Below are 20,000 nucleotides of genomic sequence, written 5' to 3'. Positions count from 1 at the left end.
CACACACACACACACACACACACACACACACACACACACACACACACACACACACACACACACACACGCACGACTCGCACCGGCTGAGGAGCCCGATGCTCTGGAACGAATGAGGCCCTTCTTCTTCACGATGAAGCTCAGCCCAATGAAGGCACTGGACGAAAGAGCCAGCCCTACTCCGATCCGGTTGTCTCGGTTGTCCATCGTTGCGTGGTGGTGCGATCAGCAGCAGCGAGATGCTTTGTGTGTGGGAGTTGCTGTCCTTCTTCCAAAAATACGCTTGATGTGATGTGATGTGACTTGACTTTGCGTGCTCACTGGTTTATGCACACACAGACACACACACACACACACACACACACACACAGACACATCACTCGGGCTTCCATCGCCATGAGGGGCCAGTGCGCGCATCCCGAACCTCCACGCCATGCGACCCTGCAGAAGTGGAGGAGGGAGTGGGACAGTGTGAGCTGCAGTTAAGGGGAACATGGTTCAAATGGCGGCCTGGCAGCGAGAACACAGACAGCATTACTGACTCTTGTCACGAACCAAGCTGGTCGCGGGTGGCGTCGCATGCTGCCAGTAATCTTCCTTTCACATCCGCATCGCCACTCGATAGCGCAATCTCGCGCGCAGTGCTACGCAGCTCCACGCACGCGTCGATAACACCAGCCGCGCGGCTGCCATCAGTAGTAGTAGTGCTGCTGCTGCTGCTGCTTCCACTTGGCGACGGCAGTGTCAAGCCAAACATCTCCAGCACACCGCGCACCCATCGCCCGGCTGTTGAAGGTGGAGAAGGTGGAGGAGGAGGAGAAGGTGGAGAAGAAGGTGGGGAGCGGGAGTGCAGGCGTTTCGTGTACCAATGGGGCGTAAGCAACTTGGGTTGTGTGCTAGGGCAAGCAGGGCTGGTTGCACTCAAGCGCATGCAACACATGGTGCGCAGAAGAGTGTCACGAACCATGGGAGAGGACGCCCAGTGCAACATCGCTGTTTGCAGCGGCGTGATTCGTCGATGTGACCACTTGATTCACAATCTGAAGAATCAAGGGGGGGGGAGTGTGGTCGTCGTAACGCCAGTGACGGTCATGAGACATGACATGAGCTATTGTGGACACACTCACATACATGTAGATACAAACAGACAAACAGACAAACAGACAAACAGACAAACACACACAGACACACACGTGCTTACGGACCTTGAGGGCCTGGGGTGTGTTAAAGTCGTCACAGAGAGCAGCGTCCAGGGCAGCAGCGGATGTGCACATGGTTTCCATTAACTCCACACACGCCGGCGATGGCCGCAGACTCTGCATATGAACACGAGAGTGTAAGTAGTTGTATGTGCGTGAGAGTGTGTGGTTGGGGATAAGCTGGGGACGAGCTTGTGATGTATGATGAAGATTTGTTAAACAGAAAAAGACATGAAAGCACCGATAGAGGCGGAGGGAGACAGACAGACAGACAGGCAGACAGACAGACAGACAGACAGACAGACAGACAGACAGACAGACAGACAGACGCACACACACAATTACATCGACGTTGTCATGGCAGCACCTGTGTTTGCGGAGGGGCGAATGGCGTGGTGGCGTCCATGTTGGCGACGAAAGAGGAGAGGCGCTGGAGAAGACGAGATGCCGCCGTCACGTCGCTGTCGCTGAACGCAATGCTGAACAATGGACAAGGCCGAAACCCACCGCCGCAACCAAAGCACCGTGGGTCAGATGACAACATGCACATGCGGGTCGCAGCCGACACACGTGCACGCAGACACACAGACACACACAGACACACACAAGGCGCAGACACAGACACAAGGCGCACACAGAGACACAGACACAGACGCGCGTGTGCGCACGTAGACTTACTCTGATCGATAGCGGGATTGCAGGCAGAGCATGCGCAGGTCGTTGTGTGTGTGTGACTGCAGAAAGTCCTTGATGGCGATTGTGTTTCCAAGCGACTTTGACATCTTCTCGCTGCGCGTTGTGAGGTGTCCTGTGTGCCAGAAGTGCCGCACCCAGTCGCAGTGGCCATAGTGGCTCTCTGGTCGACGGAGTGTGGGAGCCAGCGTGTGTGCGTGAGAGTGTGAGTGTGAGTTCGTGAGTGAGGGTGAGTGTGAGAGATTTTGAGAGCACGTGCTTGTCGTTGCGTGCAGTCAAGGGCAGGGTGTCCACACTCCTTGGGCATGCGTAGCCAGCGGTGCAATCGAGAGTGCAGTACTCACCACATTGCGCAAGCTCGTTTGTGTGATGCGGATACAGAAGATCGATTCTGCGTACATGTACACAAGTGCGTGAGGGGATCGCATGCAGTGTCACTCACAATGGAGCCAGTAGCACCAGCACCAACACCAGCAGCACCACTGTCATCTTGATCGTCCCAGTTATTCCATGTCACACACAAACTCTCAGCGCACCCACCCGCCCGTGTGAATGTCGATGTGTTGCCCAAGGTACTTGCTTGCCATGGCAGAGCACTCAATGTGCCTTGAGCGTGAACATGAGAGCAGACAGCAGGGATTCGTGACTTGCACGTGCACAAGCGATCCTGACCGACGCGAGCAAGCAGGCATGTACAAAGGTGCGACTTGGGGAAATCGTCCACGTCACACAGACATGCAGACACACATGCACAGACACACATGCACAGACACACATGCACAGACAGACAGGCACAGACACACAGATACACAGACACACAGACACAGGCACAGACAGACAGACAGACAGACAGACAGACACCCCCCCCACACACACACGCACGCACGACTCGCGCGCGTGCACACACAAACACAAACACACCATGTGCAGCCTTGACTCACCACCCTGGTCTGCCTTTGCCAAATGGAGCGTCCCATGTTGGGTCCCCAGCGTCACCGCGCTTCCACAGCGCAAAGTCTGCACGGTGTCGCTTATGTGCAGCGTCGTTGCTGTCGGCAGCAGCACCCGCATCTGCATCTGCACGTGTTGACGCTGCTGCTGTGGATTGCACCCCTTTTCCTAAGCGGCCGTACTTGTCCTCACCAAAGGCTTGAAGATCAAAGTACACGCCACTCGGCGTCACGTACGCGTGCCCTCGATCAAGAATCCCCTGTTTGAACCAGACACGGGCAACACACGCGCTTGCGTTGTGAGCTGGACTTGCAGCTGTTGACAAGCACAACACTGGGTTAACACACACACACACACACACACGCACACACGCACACACACACACACACCTGCACACATAGACAGACAGACAGAGACACAGAGACAGAGAAGCAGATGCACACACAATGACACCCACACCCGCACACCCACATACACCCACACCGACCCACACCGACCCACACCGACCCACACACACACACACACACACACACACACACACACACACACACACACACACATACACATGCACAACAACTGCACCTGTATGAACTCAATGATCTCGTCGATGTGTTCCGTGACGCGCGTGATATGGGCTGGTGGAAGGATATTCAACGCAGCCATGTCTTGGAAGAACGATTCCTCATATTGCCGAGCAATATCCTAGTGAAGACGTGAGAGATAAGCATATGGGAGGCGGGCCGAGGTCGCAGAGACAGAGATATGAGAAAGAGCAAGAAGATGACGTTTGCCCGCGCAAGCACCACAGACAGACAGGCAGGCAGGCAGGCAGGCAGACAGACACACCCCTCCACCACACATCCCAACAAACCTGCCAGTGACGCTGCTCTGTGTGTGCCTTCCGAATGATCTTGTCGTCAATGTCTGTCATGCCCCAGACTTGCAGCACATGCATCCCAAAGTGGCGTTCCATGACGCGCCTCAAGATGTCAAAGCGCTGGAAGCACACTGCATGTCCGATGTGCGAGTGATCATACACCGTAGGTCCACACTGATACCATGTCAGCCACCCTCTTTCGTTCACCCCGGCCGGGTTCACCGTCTCCAGCTGCCTTGTCAGCCCATTAAACACCCGCAACGCCCTGCCACCACCAGCAGCAACCCTGCCACCACAGCTCATCATCGTTGTTGGTTGTCCTCCCTCGTGTGTGTGCAATTCTTCATCTCACGAAAACAAACACACACAAAGCAACAGCAGACCACGTGGGTGCAGTTGTCAGCTGACTTGTTGCTTGCTTGTGTTGAGGAGTTTGCTTGCGATCGCTTCTTGGATTGAGGCAGGCAGTTGAGGGGGAAGCATGGAGATGCAAGGGCAGAAGCAGCAGCCCAAGGGCAGGTGCACGCGGTTCAGCGAGCTGGCGTTGGCTGAGCGTTTGCAGAAGTGCATCGCAACGCGCCTCAAGCTGGAGGAGATGACCAAGCCGCAGCAGCTGGCGATCCCACTCATGCTCAAAGGTGTGCGTGTGCGTGTGCGTGTGCGTGTGCGTGTGCGTGTGCGTGTGCGTGTGCGTGTGCGTGTGCGTGTGCGTGTGCGTGTGCGTGTGCGTGTGCGTGTGCGTGTGCGTGTGCGTGTGCGTGTGCGTGTGCGTGTGCGTGTGCGTGTGCACGTCTACGTGCATGTGTGTGCGTACGTGCGTTTAAGGGCTGCTGCATGCGGGTGGCTCGCGCAAGCAACATGCGCACTCACACACACACACCCTTCCCCCCTTCCCCGCATCCCTTGTATTTCTCTTGCAGGCGAGGATGTCATGCTGCGGTCAGCCACAGGTACGGGCAAGACCCTGGCCTACGCGGTGCCCATCATCAACGACTTGCAGAACCTCAAGTTCCGCGTCAAGCGCTCAGATGGGCCCCTGGCAGTTGTGCTGTGCCCAACGCGTGAGTTGGCCAAGCAGAGCTTCGAGGTCATCAAACAACTGCTTTCGTCCTCGGTGTGGATCGTGCCTGGTCTCCTCACTGGTGGCGAGAAGAAGAAGTCGCAGAAGGCCAGCATTCGCAAGGGCATCAACGTCCTCAGTGAGTTGCATGGCAGTTCATATGTGTGTGTGTACACAGTTGTTGTGCGTGTGTGTGTGTTTGTGTGTGTGTGTGTGCGAGGCTGTGTGTGTACGTGGCTGTGTAATTCTTAGGCATACGTTGCATATGGATGTGCATTTGCTGCTGTCACCGAGCGCCAACGTCCTCCTCATATGTCATCTGTCGTGCGCACTGTGCAGTCGCCACCCCTGGTCGCCTTCTCGACCACATTGAGAGCACGCAATCGCTACAGCTCAAGAGCATTCGCTGGCTCGTTCTCGACGAGGCCGATCGGTTCGTGCACACACGCACACACATGCAAATGCACTGCTTGACGTGCGTACACACACACACACACACACACACACACACACACACACACACACACACACACACACACACACACAATGCTTGCCTCCCCCCCTCTGGCTTGCAGGCTGATGGATGAAGGGTTTGAGAAGAGCGTGACCAAGATTGTCAAAGCCATGGACGATGCCCGCAGCAAGACCAACAAGTCAAAGCGCAGGTGGGGCGTGTTGTGTACGTGGATGTATGTGGGTGTATGGGTGTTTATGGGCATGTGCATGTGTGTGCATGTGCGTGTGTGTGCGTGTGCATGTGTGTGTGCATATGTGTGCATATGTGTGCATGTGTGTGTGCATATGTGTGCATGTGTGTGTGGACCGTGACATTTTGTTTATTTCAACGTCGATGACATGGCGATGCTGTGCGCTGGGTACAGGATCAACGCCTTGGTCTCCGCCACACTCACGGACAGCGTGAAGCGCTTGGCAAAGGTGCTGTGTCCTCACTGCCCATCAACCATATTGTTGGTGGTGGTGCTGCTGCTGTGTGTGTGCGTCTGTTGCTGGGAGCGTGGAGAATGGAGAGTGTTCTCGCCGTGAGCGCCACGCACGCTCACACAAACACACACTTGCACACACACACACACACACACACACACACACACACACACACACACACACACACACGCAAATGCACGCAACATCTTTCTCACACTCCATGCCCTTCATCAACCCGTCCTCCCCCCTTGTTTGCCCCTCCGTCACAAACACGCCGCAACACCAGATGATTCTGTCGCAGCCGATGTTCGTGGATGCGCACGCGGAGACAACACGGCGGCTCAAGATCGCCAAGAAGACCCTGCACAAGAGCACAGACAGCAGCACTGGTGGTGATGATGGCGCGAGCAGTGGTGGCAGTGGTGGTGCAGGGAAGGGAGGAGAGGGGGACCAGTCGACGAACGCAGCCGGTAGTGGCGAACACGACGACGCGTCACAGACACGTGACCGTGACGACAGCATCGGCGCCAACGGTGGTGACGATGGTGACGATGGTGATGGTGATGATGACGATGGCACAATGAGCAGCGCCAAACGCCGGGCGGCGAGAAGAGGAGAGGCACTGAAGGATGCGAAGACATGGGTCATCCCAGAGAAGCTCAAGCAGCAGGTGGCCATCGTCCCATGCAAGGTACACCGAGCCGTGTCATGTGCCATGATGACATTGAGGGAAGGGATAGCGGGGAGCGTATTGTCATGGGCGGTTGTTGTTTGACGCCACCTGCCCATCTAGCTCCGTCTCGCGTCGCTACCACATATGAAGACTAATACACCACACTAACACGCCATTCCTCCTTACTTCCTCCGGCACTTTGCCTGCTCTGCATGTCCATGTTCTTACACACCACCTGCCCACTCCCCCTCTACCCTGTCTCATCTTGCACCATCACCATCTGCCGTGCTCGCGTCTTCAGCAACGCCTCATGTGTGTAGCGTCGCTGCTCAAGGCAACATGCGGCTCTGGTGCACCGAAGAGCGACAAGGCATGTGCATCGCGCTTGTGTGCTTTGTGTGCTTTGTGTGCGTGTGCGTGTGCGTGCACTGTGTGGTTTTGTGCTTGTGTGTGTATGCGTGTTACGGGAGGGGAATCATTCGTTGCTTGCATCGCTCCCCTGCTCGCTGCCTGTTTCCCTCATGCTGTGATGTTCTTTGTGTGGTGGCACTGTGCAGGTGATTGTGTTTGTGTCGTGTCGTGACGAGGTGTCGTACTACGAGAAGCTGCTCCAGCCGTACATTCACAAGGTATGTGGCGGTGTTGACCCCTCTCTTCTGCACACATGCACAGGCAAGCACATTGATATCCAATCACACACACACACACACACACACTCACACACACACGCTCATCACTCACATACCAATCACACACGTACAATACGCACACATACAATACGCACGCACAATACACACACACATACATACACACACACACACACACACACACCCACCCACACCCCCCCCCACACACACACAGGACGCGCGCATCGATGACGATGACGACAACGACCGCGGAGATGGAGAGGAGAAGAAGCGAAGAGCAAAGGAAAAGAAGGAGAGAGACAACAAGAAAGCGAAGCTTGCACAGAGGACACAAGGCGGCGCAGACGACGGTGGCAGCCGCAAGAGCAAGGCAACGGACGCAGCATCAACATCATCGTCATCAGCATCATCGTCTGGTAGCGGGAAGAGCGCAAAGGCCGTCGCGTTCGTATCAGCGAAACGCAGAAAAGACAAGCTGCCTGCAGGCACGAGCACCGCTGTCGATGACGCCGAAGGTGACGGCGGCGACGGGCAGTTTGTTGGGTTCAAGTTTGGGTTTGGTGGTAGTGCCGGCGATTCGAACGCTGGGCGTGGAGACAGCCACAGCAGCGGTGGTGATGGCGCTGGGGAAGTCAAGGATGCTGCGATGGGCAGCGACGAGGAGGGAGATATGGGGGCCAGCCGCCACAACGGCGACAATGATGACGACAATGATGACGACAATGATGACGACAATGATGACGATGACAGCGGTGATGAGCAGGAGGATGGTGGCCAAAACCGTGTTGCCACGTACCTGCAGGGTCTGCGCGTGTTCTTCCTTCACGGCGGAATGCGACACAAGGAGCGCGTCAAGGCGTATTCAAAGTTCGCCAAGGTGTGTGCGTTGTTGCGTGTGTCTGGTGTTGCTCGTGTGTGTTGCTCGTGTGTGTTATGATGGTGTGACGTATGTGTGTGTGTGTTGCTTGTGTGTGTGTGTATGTGTGTGTGCGTATGTGGTACGTGTGTGTGTGTGCACCGCGTTTACTCGTTGCCATGGCAATTTCCTCATGCTCATGCGTGTTTTGCTTGCAGGCACCCAATGCCGCCCTCATTTGCACAGACGTTGCTGCACGTGGTCTTGATCTTCCAAACGTAAGGAACGATGTGTGCGGGAGTGTGTGCTGTGTGCTTGCGGTGATTTTGCTGCGTTTGCTCTCTCTGTGTGTGTGTTTAGTGTCGGTTTGAGTCGCGCATGCTGATAAGCACACCATCGAGCCCACATCTCCTCCTCAACACACGCATGTACGCAGGTGACGTGGGTGATACAGCTGAGTGCGCCTGCTTCGATTGAGGACTACGTGCACCGCATCGGCCGCACAGCTCGGTGGGTGGCGCACACGACTACTTCTCGTCTTGCTGCTGCTGCTGCTGCTGCTGCTGCTGCTGTTGTTGTTGTTGTTGTGATGCCGGCTGGGTACACGTGGCGAAGAAGAGGCATGTCCATCCCAACACAAAGGATTTGCATCTGCACCTGACAGCTCATCTTCGCGGCACACACACACACACACACACACACACACACACACACCAACAGGTCTGGACGCGGTGGTACGTCGTTGCTGTTTCTTCTGCCATCGGAACAGGAATTCGTGTCCGATGTTCTTCAGGAAAAGGGCCTCAAGTAAGCACGAGCAAGTGTCGTGTGTCAAAGTTGTTGTTCTGCCGTCTCTTGTCATGTGCTGCATGCACACTCACACGAGTACGGACTTGCGAGCACATTATTTACGAACGCGCATCAGCACTGTGCACATCACCGCCACACTCTTCCTCGAAGCCACTCACCACCAACCACCGACCACTGTCTTGTGTCGGGCGCACTGCAGTCCAACACCTGTTGAGGCGTCGTCCTTGCTTGAGCGCATGCCGCTGCACCGCGGCGCCCGCGACCACCGCGACCTCGCAATCAGGTGAGCAGTGATGGTAGTGATGGCGGTGATGGTGGCTGTAGTGATGGTGATGGCAGGGGCGTGTCGTGCGGGTTGTTGTGATGTGGCACCGATGTTGTCATGTGGCTGTCGTGTGTAGCAATGACGTGATGGGTGTGGTTGGATCGTGTGTGTCGTCGTCTTATTGCACTATGGCTTGGCTTGTGCTCGCTATTGGTTCTCATCTGCTGTGACCATCACCGCCACGCTGTTTTGCAATGCTCAAGGCTTCAAATTCACTTTGAGAATCGCGTGTCGCACAATCCGGATGTTTCTGCCGCTGCGCGCCGCGCCTACTCATCTTTCATCAGGTGTGCGTGGGCGTGCGTGTGAGTGAGTGTGAGGGAGTGAGTGTAGGTGTGTGAGTGTGTGTCTACGTGCATGCGTTCGTGCTTGTTTCTCTGGCATATGAATCTCTTTTTCCTTTCACTCAACCACCATCATTGTCTGCCCGAACCCCCCTCCCACAACTCCCTTTCTTGTTGTTTGCAGGTCCTACGCCACATATCCGTCTGCGTTGAAGCACATCTTCCACATCTCGGCCCTCCACTTTGGCCACGTTGCAAAGTCGTTTGCTCTGCAGCAGGCGCCCTCGCAGATTGCCGTGAGTCGAGTGTTGTTGTTGATGATGAGGGTGTTGGTGTTGTTGTTGTTGTTGTGTATTGAGGCAGGGGGAGGTGGAGACATGATGTGCACGCGGCTATGCTTGTCGCGTGTGTACATTTGCGTTGCGTTGCACAGCGTGCATGTGTGTTGCATTACATCTCAACGCACGAACACACACACACACACACACACACACACACACACACACACACACACACACACACACACACACACACACACACACACACACACACACACGCACAGGTGCTGAACCAGCGGCGCATGACGCAGCGGCAGCAGGTGAAGCGGCGACGGGAGATGAAGAAGACGGCAGCGCAGCAGATGAAGAGGGGCGCACGCAAGGTCTTCGAGCGCGCAATCGCCAGCGAGTTTGGGGGCGGTGTCATTGACAGCAAGCGCGCAAAGACCTTCAAGAAGAGCAAGAGGAAATAGGACACGCGTTTGTGTGCGTGCGTGTGTGTATCTGTGCTTGTGGCGTGTGTGCGTGTGCGTGTGGGGGTGCGTGTGTAGTGGTGTTTGTGTCGCATCATGCCCAATCACCCCCTCTCTTTGCACAAACGTGTCGCTGCTGGTTGTATGGTGTGTTGTATTGAGGATGGTGTGGCTTGGGTGTGTGTATGTTGTTTGTTGGGCGAAACAAGAAAAACGCACCCAGGCAAAGGAAGATGTCAACAACGGGAGTCAACAGCAGCAAATGCATTGAAACGGTTGTGTTGGGACACACAGCACACGCGTGGGTAGTGCATGGACGGTTCATTGGCCATCAACACACGCGCACGCGTACACAGCAGCAGCATGCACCGCTCATGACAGCAGCGCATGTGCACACAGCGCCGAGGGTTTACTGGCTGGCCTTGACCGCGGGGGTGTAGCGGCCGATGCAGTTGAGGTCGGCAAACGACTCCTCAAGGCGCTTCACCTGTGGTGTGGGTGGGTGTTGACATGGTGGTGTAGAGCGTGCATCCATGACAGATGACGTGGGGTGCAAGCAGAGTGAGAGTGGCAAGTGTTGTGAATGCAATGTACACGTCCACAGCGTCAGCAGCACCGTTGGCGAGTGGGACTGACCATGCTCTCCTCGGCCTTGCGCAGCCACACGCGCGGGTCGTACTTCTTCTTGTTGGGCTTGTCCTCACCCTCTGGGTTGCCAATCTGGCCCTGCGCTCCACACACACACACACACACACACACACACACACACACACACACACACACACACACACACACACACACACACACACACACACACACACCAACACGTCAGGTGGATGGGCGTGTGGGTGCACACAGGGGTAAGCACGCATGTCACCGACCGCAATGCCTGCAGGGAAGAAAAAAAAAAAAGCAACTCCACAGTACCGAATCGCGTTCACACGCACACACATCTACACATACACAGATCGGACCTGGAGGTAGTCGTGGGTCTTTGCCTCGTACTCGCGGACGCCGTTCCAGTATGCCCACTGTGTGTCTGTGTCGATGTTCATCTTGATCACGCCATAGGAGATGGCCTCCTTGATCTTCGACTTCTCAGAGCCAGAGCCGCCGTGGAACACAAACAGCACCGGCTGCGCACGCACAATCACATGCAAACACAGCAACATTACAACAGCGGTCAAGCGTGTGTGTAAAATCTGTGAGCGTTGCGAAGGACAAAGTAGGAACCAAGCTGTCACAGTCGCTGATAAAGAAAAAAAAAAAAAAAACAAGGCAATGTGCACACAGCAGGATGACAAGCCACCATGGCGCACCTTGTCGTCCTCGGTGCCGAGCTGCTTCTTGACGTAGTCCTGCGAGTGCTTCAGAATCTCGGGGGACAGCTTCACGTTGCCGGGCTGTTTGGGAGGAAATCAGCGAAACACACACACACACACACACACACACACGAACAAACGAATGAAAGGAGCGAGCACATCCACGCGCGGATGGGAGCGTCAGCAGGTGTGCAACTATTTCTGACGGTGCGGTACGTGAGGATTGTGTTTGTCAGGAGCACAGGGCACACCGCGGGAGGAGCCACGACAATTCAACAAGAGTGCGGCCATGCAGTGCAGTGATGCGGCGCTGCTGACCTTGTACACGCCGTGGACGTTGCCAAAGGCGGCGGCGATGGTGAAGTTGTGGCTGATCTCAGAGAGATGCTTGTAGCAGCGCTGATGGCATCGGAAATGAAGGTGCAGGTATCACACAAACGAAAGGGTGGTACGTGGATGGTTGTTTTTGGTGATGGTGAGCAAGATCACAACGCTCAATTCGACACAGCTGCAGGAAGTCGGAGGATGCACAGTTGGCAGGCGCCTGATGCATACACACGTGTGACGCACGAACAAGCGAGCGAGCTCACTAACATGTCACATACGCAGACACAGACACACGCAGACACACGTAGACACACACAGACACACACGCAGACACGCAGACACACACTCGCGTGGTGTGTACGTGAGCGGGCAAGTACGGGTAAGCGGCAGGCAAAGGCGGGATGCGTACCCAGATGTCCTCTGGCTGGGAGTAGAGGGCAGCGTTGTCGACATCCGAGTTGTCGACGCCGTCCTCCTCGCCGCCGGTGATGCCCATCTCCATCTCAAGCAGGATGTTCAGGCGCGCGCACCGCTTCAGGTACTCCCCAGAGATGCGGATGTTCTTCTCCATGTCGCACTCAGACAGGTCAATCATGTGCGACGAGAACAGAGGCACGCCTGGAAGTGATGGTGGTGGTGACGATTGATGGTTGTGTTGCCGATTTGTGGTGGTCGCACGCCCGGGGCAAGCCGTCACATGTACATGTGAGCAATGTGTGAAGAAGGAAAGCAAATTCACATCAGAGACAGCAGGTGCAACCAGCGTATACATTCACACACAGCCACACCAGCACGCACATACACGCACATACACGCACAGCCCAGCGACCGCACCGTGCTCCTTGAAGTATGTCTCGTCAGCGTCGAGCATGCCGTCCAGCCAGGGGAGGAGCTTCTCCGCGCAGTGGTCTAGCACACAGCGGTGGTTGCACGGATACGGGGACAGGGGGCTGTGGGCACGAGCGAGCGCAGACCGCGAAGCAAAGCAATATGCATGCACGCAAATTCCAGGCAAGATGCGGAGAGGTGTTGGCGGCCGCACCGGAGTGGAGGATGACGGGAACGCCGTAGTGCTCGGCCATGAGGCGGGCGTGGAAGGCAAAGCTAACCAAACGAGCACAGTGACCGGGGTGTGTGTGTGGATGAGCGGAAGCATGAGCAGAACAGGCAAGGTCGTACAGCGCTGAATGAATCTCTCAGAGGTTTGCAGCGTATGACGATTGCGCACACGACTATTCTTCAAGCATGCATGCACGCACGCATGCACGCATGACACACACACACACACACATGCACACACCTGATGGCACCAGCGATGGAGGCCTGCTGCTCGTTGTTGGGGATGCTCTTGCCGGCGAAGAACTGGGCGCCACCGTTGGACACCTGCAGCATGACGGGGGACTTGACCTTGGCAGCAGCCTCGAGGACGGCGTTGACGGAGCTGGTGCTCACGCAGTTCACGGCTGGGATGGCTGCAGGCACAGCAAGGACGGCAAGGAGGGAAAGGAAGGAAGGGAAGGAGGGCAACCAACAGAAACAACCCCGACCAAGCGAGGCCAAGGGGGGGGGCAAAGAAATGGCGAGAGGAATAAGAGAAGGAAGGGATCAAAGGTGTCGACAACGTTGAGGAGAGCAAGCGCCAACGAAACACAGGGAAAAAGGCACGTTTGTTGTGTGGTTGCGTGGATGCATGCATGTGTTTCAATGGGGCATACGTGTGACACGCAGACGCAGACACAGGGTGGCGGTGCACACGTACCGAATCCCTCGTCCTGGGCGTACTTGAGGAGCTTGTGCAGGTTCTCGCCGACGACGACGCCGGGCTTGACATCCTCAGGGAAAGGCATGGTGACCTGTCGAAAATGGCGACAAGACGACGGAGAAAATGGAGCGTCAGTGCCTGCGTGGCACGGGCAAGGCAGTAACACCAAGAGCACACAACAACAACAACAGTACACAAAAACAACAAGAGCACACACACACGCACGCACGCACACACACACACACACACACAACAACAACAAGAGCACACATGCACAGCACTCACTCGGTGGTGAGAGTTGGTGGGCAGTGGCAACGATGGCAGTGTGGCAGAGAAAAATGAGGCAATACCACAAGAAGGGCAGAAGGGCAGAAGGGCAGAAGAAATCGCTGTGGTGGTTTGACGGGATTCTTAGATGTTTTCAACCAATATTCTGCATTTCGAGGCGTACTTTATGTGGTGTCGTGAACACAGAGCTGAGCCGGACGCTGCTGACTGATCATGGTTGGTGTGTGTGTGTGTGTGTTGTGTGTGTGTGTGGTTTTATTGGGGAAAACTCGCTGAAATCTTACACTGTTCCCGGCGCTCAGAGATGGGGAAGGCATGTGTGTGTGTGTGTGTGTGTGTGTGTGTGTGTGTGTGTGTGTGTGTGTGTGTGTGTGTGTGTGTGTTGTGTGTGTGTGTGTGTGTGTGTTGTGTGTGTGTGTGTGTGTGTGTGTGTGTGTGTGTGTGTGTGTGTGTGTGCGCGTGCGTGCGTGTGTGTGTGTGTGTGTGTGTACAAGGGCTTGTGCTTAGTGGCATCTCTCCCCCACTCCCTCTCCCTCTTTTTGACCAAACTTGGTTCCATCGCTCATACATCATCCTGTGTACAGGCGGAGGAACAGAACGTTGAGCGGGCAGCGTCCCCAAAGCCGATTCCAACAACGCGGCTCTACTACAACGACACGTATCAGGTGGTGTTTTCATTCAAGTCCCGTGAGTGTGTGTTGGAGGGTGTGACATCAAGGGTATCTGAAGTGGAGGGTCTGAAGTGGAGTGGCGAGGCGGGTGCGCCTTCCCTTGAATAGCTGCACCTTTCCTTCAATAGCCACATTTCCTGATGGAGATCTGTTGCCGTTGTTTTTGCTGCTGTTGCTGTGTACAGTTTGAAGGCAACGCGGAAGTGCTGTCTGTGTTTGAGTGCGAGGACAGCGATAATGGCGATGGATCGAAGCAGTGGATTGTTCTTCTGAACCAGACGCTGTTTCATCCCCAAGGAGGTGCGTTATGATTAGGCTTGCAGCCCTGGGCCTCAGACACTTGCTTTGGGCTCGTGTCCGCTTCTCATTCTTGATGCCGCATGTCGCATCACACCAACTAGTTCGCTCGCTGAGGTGATGTGACATGATGTGACAACACATGCAAAAATGGCTGCAACTTGCGCCCATGGTTGCCGAACTCGTGTTCTCACTGTGCGTTTCTCATGGGTTGTTGTGGCTTGTTTTGCGTCGGGCTCATTGTTTTGGTTTGTGTTTGATGTCCAGGTGGGCAGCCAAGCGACACGGGGACCATCACCAAGGATGACGCCGTGTTTCGCGTCACTCACGTGCGCATCTCCAAGGATCGCCATGGCGTGGTCGAACACCTGGGCACTTTTGCCAACCCCAACAGGTGTGCGCGTATGTGTGTGTACGTTTGTGTGTGTGTGCGTGTTCGTGTGTGTGCGTGTGCGTGTGCGTGTGCGTGTGCGTGTGCGTGTGCGTGTGCGTGTGCGTGTGTGCGTGTGTGCGTGTGTGCGTGTGTGCGTGTGTGCGTGTGTGTGCGTGTGTGCGTGTGTGCGTGTGCGTGTGTGAATGTGTGCGTGTGTGCGTGTGCGTGTGTGTGTGTACGTTTGTTGTGTGTTTGCCGTTGTTATTTGTTGATCAACATGTGACATTGTGGAGATGCTGGTGTTGCGTTATATCATTGCAGCTTTGCGGACAGCATTCCAAACACGCTGTTCGTGCTCACTGATGTGCTTCAATTGCGTGCCACGGTCACAGCACCTTGTGCGCTGGCGACGAGGTCTCCCTTGCTGTTGATGCAGACAAGCGCCGCCGCCACGCAAGGTGAATACACAGGGGCAAGTGCCTGTAGACGTGTGTGTGCGTGCACGTGTGCGTCTGCACGTGGGGCTGACCTCAAACAAGGCGAACCAGCTGGCCAGCCAGCGCAAATTGCACGCCAGCTCTTGCACACACACATACACACACTCAGTTACTCACTCCAACTGTCTCACCTCGTGGGAGCAGACTGCACTCGGCCGGGCATCTGCTGGATGCGGCGATGCACTCGGCCGGGCATCTGCTGGATGCGGCGATGCAGGCGATTGGACGAACGGACCTGGACACACGCTTGCATTTGCATTGTGCGCGCGCGTGTGTGTGCATCTGTGTGCATTTGTGTGCATCTGTGTGCATTTGTGTGCATTTGTGTGCATTTGTGTGCATTTGTGTGCATTTGTGTGCATTTGTGTGTGTGTGTGCACTTGTCCATGTGTGTGCATTTTGTTGCCATCGCACTTGTCCATGTGTGTGCATTTTGTTGCCATCGCACTCACACCCGCTCGCATCGTCGCGCGGGCTCGTCCCTGCAAGCACAGAGTACATTGGGGCAATCCCCGCTGAGGAGCGGGCGGCTGTGGTCGCAAGGCTGAACGAGGCCGTCTCAACGCTCGTCAGCAAGAACACAGATGTCTCTATGCGCATCTACGATGTGGAGGGGTCCGAACTCCGTGAGTGACATGGCGCAACGCGTGCACACGTGTGTGTGTGTGTGTGCGTGCGTGTGTGCACATGGTGTGAATGTGTTTGTGGGGACTTTGCCTGTACGTGCCTGTGGCTGCGTGAGCAAGTCTGCTTGTATGGGAGCACTAGGTCCTGTGTAAACCTCCCCCCTCCACTTCATTGGCGATTCACGTGACTGTGCTTCTTTGCGCGTCTGATGTGTTAGCGCGTCGTGTTGTCTCCGTTGGCGGGTGCGAGTGCGCTTGCGGCGGCACCCACGTCAACAACACCAGCCAGCTGCAGGTATATCGCGTGCATACGTGCATGCGCTGTGCGTGTGATGACATGCTCCTCCCCATTCGCTTGCCTGCTCCCGTTCGCTACTGGATCGCTCGTGCAATGCGTCCTTCCACCCACACCCACCCACACACACCCACCCACCTACCCACACACACACACACACACACACACACACACACACACACACACACACACACACACACACACACACACACACACACACACACACACACACACACACACATGGTGTGCCATTGCCAAGGGCCTGCGGGTGACGCGCATCAAGAAGAACAAGAAGGCGGCGAAGGTGTACTACGAGCTGGACGAACAGGCGGCAAGCAACGATGCAGAAGGAAAGAAAACCCATGCAACACAGACAACCCAAGACGAACACCCACCACAGGCACACGCACAATCACAGGAGACGCAGGAGACGCAGGAGGCACGTGCAGAGGTGTGATTGACGCCACTGACATCACTCATCCGTTGAACACCCCCATAAACAACAATCATCATCATCATCATCATCATCAAACAACAAACACCGCAGCACCGTACTGACAAGCACACAGACACACGGCGCCGATCAAATGGAGGAGAGCGGTGGCTGCTGGAGGTGGCAGGTGGATGAGCGGGCGGCGCTGATGCGCGTGCCCGCCGGTGCATCCTTTGCACTGCATGGCGACTATACCATCACCGTGCTTCGTGGCGAGTTTGATGTCTGTGGCACGGCTCTGAGCCGCGCATGCGCGCCGCTGGCCATCTCGGCTGCCTTGACGGCATCAGCACCATCCATACTGTGCACGAGCAATGCACTGCGCGAGGAAGGCACTGGCGGCGGTGGCCATGATGACGCTCATCACGCGGGCAACAGCGACGAAGACACCGCCAAGCTCGTGCATCTGTGCCAGCACATGATGCAGGAGATCGAAGCCGGGGCAAGCACGGCCGCACCTCATCATGCAGCCAGTGCTCCTCCGTCAACAGCAGCTCCGACACTGACTGAAGCATCCAGCCAGCAGCAGCAGCAACTACAACAACAGATGCAGGAGCAACAGCAGGAGCAACAGCAGGAGCAACAGCAGCAGGAGCAGCAGCAGCAACAACACCAACACCAGGTGCAGGGGCAAGCACGATGGCGCGGTACGGCTGGGTTCGTGGCGGTTGTGCTGGCCAACCCGTCTGACGTCGCTCTGGCGTTTGCGCACAACAACATCTATCCGCAGGCGTTCAAAGCCCTCACGAGGGACTCCGTCGCTGTTCATGCAAACAGCATCGACGATGAGGATGCTGCTCAGGCGCCCCGCCCCAAGGCAAGCAAAAGCAGCACCGCTGCTGATAATGACACAGGTGATGCGACAGCAGGGAGCGCCGTGCAGCCTGGATCGCAGCTGCTTCCGGGCTTGCTCGTGGCGTCCCACGGTACCATCATTGATGACAAGCTTCGGTGCGTGCGTGCATACTTGTATGCGCTTGTGCGTGCGTGCGCGTGTGTATGAATGTGTGCGTGTGCATGTGCGTGTGCGTGTGCGTGTTCGTGTGCGTGTATGCGCGTGTGGATGTGTTCGTGTGTGAATGTGTGTGTGTATGTGTGAATGTGTGCGCGTGTGCGTGGATTGTTCGTGTGCGTGTGGATGTGTGCGGGTGTGTATGTGCGTGCATGCTTGTTTGATTTCACCCGCAGCTTGTGCACCCTTCTCACTCATCCAGCGGCTCCTTGCCAACTTGCGCAGATCATTTGCCGACCAGCTGCTGGCGACACGCGGACGTAACCCACCATCTGTCCTGCTGTGTGGTGCCAAGGGTGCCGGCAAGTCGACCACCCTGCGCTATCTCGTCAATCGCCTGCTGTCGCGCTTCCCGCGCGTTGCCTTGCTGGATGGCGACATCGGCCAAGCGGAGTGCACGCCCCCGGCCACCATCAGCCTTGTCATGATCACGGAGCCCCTCTTCTCCTCCCCCTTCACCCACATCAAGGTGTGATCAATGCGTGATCAATGTGTGTGTGTGTGCTTGCGTGTGCTTGCGTGTGCTTGCGTGTGCTTGCGTGTGCTTGCGTGTGTGTGTGTGTGTGCTTGCGTGTGCTTGCGTGTGCTTGCGTGTGCTTGCGTGTGCTTGCGTGTGTGTGTGTGTGCTTGCGTGTGCTTGCGTGTGCTTGCATGTGTGTGTGTGTGTGTGCTTGCGTGCGTGCTTGCGTGTGCTTGCGTGCGTGTGTGTATCTGTGTCTACACGAGTGCGTGCTTGCCCGTCTGCACCTCTGTGGCGGTGTATTCCGCGACTGCGTTCACATGCACACCACTGGCCCGTGCACTTGTTCCCTGGCTCATGCGTGCCTGTATCTGATGCCACTTCTCACATTCCCCCTTCCCAAACCTTCACGTCCATTGTCAGACGCCTGCTGTGTCGTTCTATCTTGGCGACGTGTCCCCGAAAGACTTCCCTCTGCAATACTCCTCGGCGATCGCTGGCGCCTTTGAGTTCTACAGGTCGTGTCTGTGCGCGTGCGTTCCTGCGCACTCGTGTGTGTATTTGCACGCGTGTGCATGGGTGCGCGCTTGCGTTCGTGTGTGCTGCACACTCCACGAGACAGCCGTTGTCAGCACTTGCTATGATCTGCTGCATTTCTCATCTCCATCGCACGCGACATTCGTGTGTGCATGTATTATATGCACGCAGGCAGCACTATGGGGACGCGCCGCTGGTGATCAACACAATGGGATGGGTCAAGGCGCTCGGGCACGTGCTCCTCGGCGAACTTGTTGCCGTCACCCGCCCGAGGTATCGCGTTGATCACCCATGGCATGTGCCTCACCACACGTGTGTTTGGGCAGGCAGACACGTTTTGAGGTCGAGGTGAAGGATGCAGGCATACAAGCGCACACACGCAATCAACACCACTTGCGCATGCACGCATGCACGCATGCACATCCGACAGCCGATGCTCGTAGCTCAGTGCGCATCCTTGTGTTGCCTCTGCAACACCACCACCGTCACCACGTGCAGGCACATTGTTGAGCTCTTGCTATCCAAGCCCATCAAGAACTTGGATCCACCACTTGAACAAGGCCTGCCACGTACGTGCACATGTGTGCACATGTTCATGGCCTGCGGTTTCCTGCGTGTGTGTGTGTGTGTGGTTGTGTGGTTGTGTGTGGTTGTGTGCGTCGTGCAAGCAGTTTGCTGCTGTTGCACTGCGTGAATTGTATCACCACATGCTCGAGGCGACATCACTTTAGTTATTACAATCACACACACACACACACACACACACACACACACACACACACACACTCACACACACACACACACACCCCAACAAGGGTGGAGCTCACATGTCCCATTGCTTTCACACAGCGTGTCTGTAGTGTTATACACCCCCCCTCGTGACTTTGTATCGACCATTCCGTGCGCCATCAACAACACTGGGATATACCAGCTCTGGCGTCTGTAACACTTGCGATTGAAGAAATTATATCATTC

The 20,000-nt window shown here is 56.0% G+C and overlaps 6 protein-coding genes across 6 annotated transcripts in view; 3 read left to right on the top strand and 3 right to left on the bottom strand.

The window, feature by feature from the left end:
• Positions 1-264, bottom strand: part of PTSG_03198 (magnesium transporter NIPA3) — a 3,778-nt gene extending 3,514 nt beyond the window's left edge. The window contains exon 1 of the mRNA XM_004995725.1: positions 81-264. Coding sequence (XP_004995782.1) covers positions 81-204 — 124 coding nt within the window. The 5' untranslated portion in view covers positions 205-264. The remainder of the gene's footprint in view (positions 1-80) is intronic.
• Positions 265-341: 77 nt separating this feature from the next.
• On the bottom strand, positions 342-4,062 carry PTSG_03197 (cysteinyl-tRNA synthetase). Its single transcript, XM_004995724.1, has 11 exons — positions 3,712-4,062; positions 3,423-3,542; positions 2,831-3,099; positions 2,430-2,495; positions 2,234-2,280; positions 1,875-2,052; positions 1,564-1,675; positions 1,203-1,313; positions 962-1,037; positions 553-783; positions 342-438 (listed from the first exon to the last, which is right to left on the bottom strand). Exons 1-11 carry the CDS (start codon positions 4,021-4,023, stop codon positions 374-376), a joined length of 1,587 nt encoding a protein of 528 aa, XP_004995781.1. The 5' UTR covers positions 4,024-4,062; the 3' UTR covers positions 342-373.
• A 5-nt stretch (positions 4,063-4,067) lies between these two features.
• On the top strand, positions 4,068-10,289 carry PTSG_03196 (DEAD/DEAH box helicase). Its single transcript, XM_004995723.1, has 16 exons — positions 4,068-4,355; positions 4,638-4,916; positions 5,117-5,210; positions 5,353-5,442; positions 5,659-5,713; positions 6,006-6,410; positions 6,694-6,762; positions 6,950-7,021; positions 7,254-7,916; positions 8,114-8,173; positions 8,332-8,405; positions 8,616-8,702; positions 8,905-8,988; positions 9,234-9,317; positions 9,499-9,610; positions 9,877-10,289. The coding sequence occupies exons 1-16, from the start codon at positions 4,199-4,201 to the stop codon at positions 10,063-10,065; spliced, it is 2,574 nt and encodes an 857-aa protein (XP_004995780.1). The 5' UTR covers positions 4,068-4,198; the 3' UTR covers positions 10,066-10,289.
• Positions 10,133-13,808, bottom strand: PTSG_03195 (fructose-bisphosphate aldolase). The gene is made up of 11 exons (XM_004995722.1): positions 13,762-13,808; positions 13,474-13,567; positions 13,015-13,186; positions 12,757-12,818; positions 12,549-12,623; positions 12,124-12,332; positions 11,706-11,786; positions 11,385-11,468; positions 11,040-11,201; positions 10,702-10,791; positions 10,133-10,552 (listed from the first exon to the last, which is right to left on the bottom strand). The coding sequence occupies exons 2-11, from the start codon at positions 13,559-13,561 to the stop codon at positions 10,475-10,477; spliced, it is 1,101 nt and encodes a 366-aa protein (XP_004995779.1). The 5' UTR covers positions 13,562-13,567; positions 13,762-13,808; the 3' UTR covers positions 10,133-10,474.
• A 260-nt stretch (positions 13,809-14,068) lies between these two features.
• Positions 14,069-16,980, top strand: PTSG_03194 (uncharacterized protein; the record flags this gene model as incomplete). The annotated part of the gene is made up of 9 exons (XM_004995721.1): positions 14,069-14,083; positions 14,349-14,429; positions 14,621-14,735; positions 15,000-15,126; positions 15,498-15,563; positions 15,744-15,872; positions 16,092-16,228; positions 16,447-16,523; positions 16,783-16,980. 9 exons carry the CDS (start codon positions 14,069-14,071, stop codon positions 16,978-16,980), a joined length of 945 nt encoding a protein of 314 aa, XP_004995778.1.
• Positions 16,981-17,044: 64 nt separating this feature from the next.
• Positions 17,045-20,000, top strand: part of PTSG_03193 (uncharacterized protein) — a 5,253-nt gene continuing 2,297 nt past the window's right edge. The window contains exons 1-5 of the mRNA XM_004995720.1: positions 17,045-17,967; positions 18,254-18,497; positions 18,912-19,006; positions 19,197-19,298; positions 19,524-19,598. Coding sequence (XP_004995777.1) covers positions 17,111-17,967; positions 18,254-18,497; positions 18,912-19,006; positions 19,197-19,298; positions 19,524-19,598 — 1,373 coding nt within the window. The 5' untranslated portion in view covers positions 17,045-17,110. The remainder of the gene's footprint in view (positions 17,968-18,253; positions 18,498-18,911; positions 19,007-19,196; positions 19,299-19,523; positions 19,599-20,000) is intronic.

The sequence above is a fragment of the Salpingoeca rosetta genome (assembly GCF_000188695.1).
Source record: "Salpingoeca rosetta unplaced genomic scaffold supercont1.7, whole genome shotgun sequence".
Taxonomy (NCBI): Eukaryota; class Choanoflagellata; order Craspedida; family Salpingoecidae; genus Salpingoeca; species Salpingoeca rosetta.
Note: the sequence above shows the minus strand (reverse complement) of the source record. Positions and strands in the feature narration are given on the sequence as shown.

Coding starts and splice junctions, on each gene's coding strand:
- PTSG_03197 (XM_004995724.1), bottom strand. CDS start 4,023: ATGATGAGCTGTGGTGGCAGGGTTGCTGCTGGTGGTGGCAGGGCGTTG. Junction 2,281..2,429: donor ATCGACATTCACACGGGCGG/GTGGGTGCGCTG, acceptor ACATGTACGCAG/AATCGATCTTCTGTATCCGC. Junction 1,038..1,202: donor ACACACCCCAGGCCCTCAAG/GTCCGTAAGCAC, acceptor TTGATTCTTCAG/ATTGTGAATCAAGTGGTCAC.
- PTSG_03196 (XM_004995723.1), top strand. CDS start 4,199: ATGGAGATGCAAGGGCAGAAGCAGCAGCCCAAGGGCAGGTGCACGCGG. Junction 5,714..6,005: donor GCGTGAAGCGCTTGGCAAAG/GTGCTGTGTCCT, acceptor CCGCAACACCAG/ATGATTCTGTCGCAGCCGAT. Junction 9,318..9,498: donor GCCTACTCATCTTTCATCAG/GTGTGCGTGGGC, acceptor TGTTGTTTGCAG/GTCCTACGCCACATATCCGT.
- PTSG_03195 (XM_004995722.1), bottom strand. CDS start 13,561: ATGCCTTTCCCTGAGGATGTCAAGCCCGGCGTCGTCGTCGGCGAGAAC. Junction 10,792..11,039: donor AGACCCACGACTACCTCCAG/GTCCGATCTGTG, acceptor TGTGGAGCGCAG/GGCCAGATTGGCAACCCAGA. Junction 10,553..10,701: donor GCAAGGCCGAGGAGAGCATG/GTCAGTCCCACT, acceptor CCCACACCACAG/GTGAAGCGCCTTGAGGAGTC.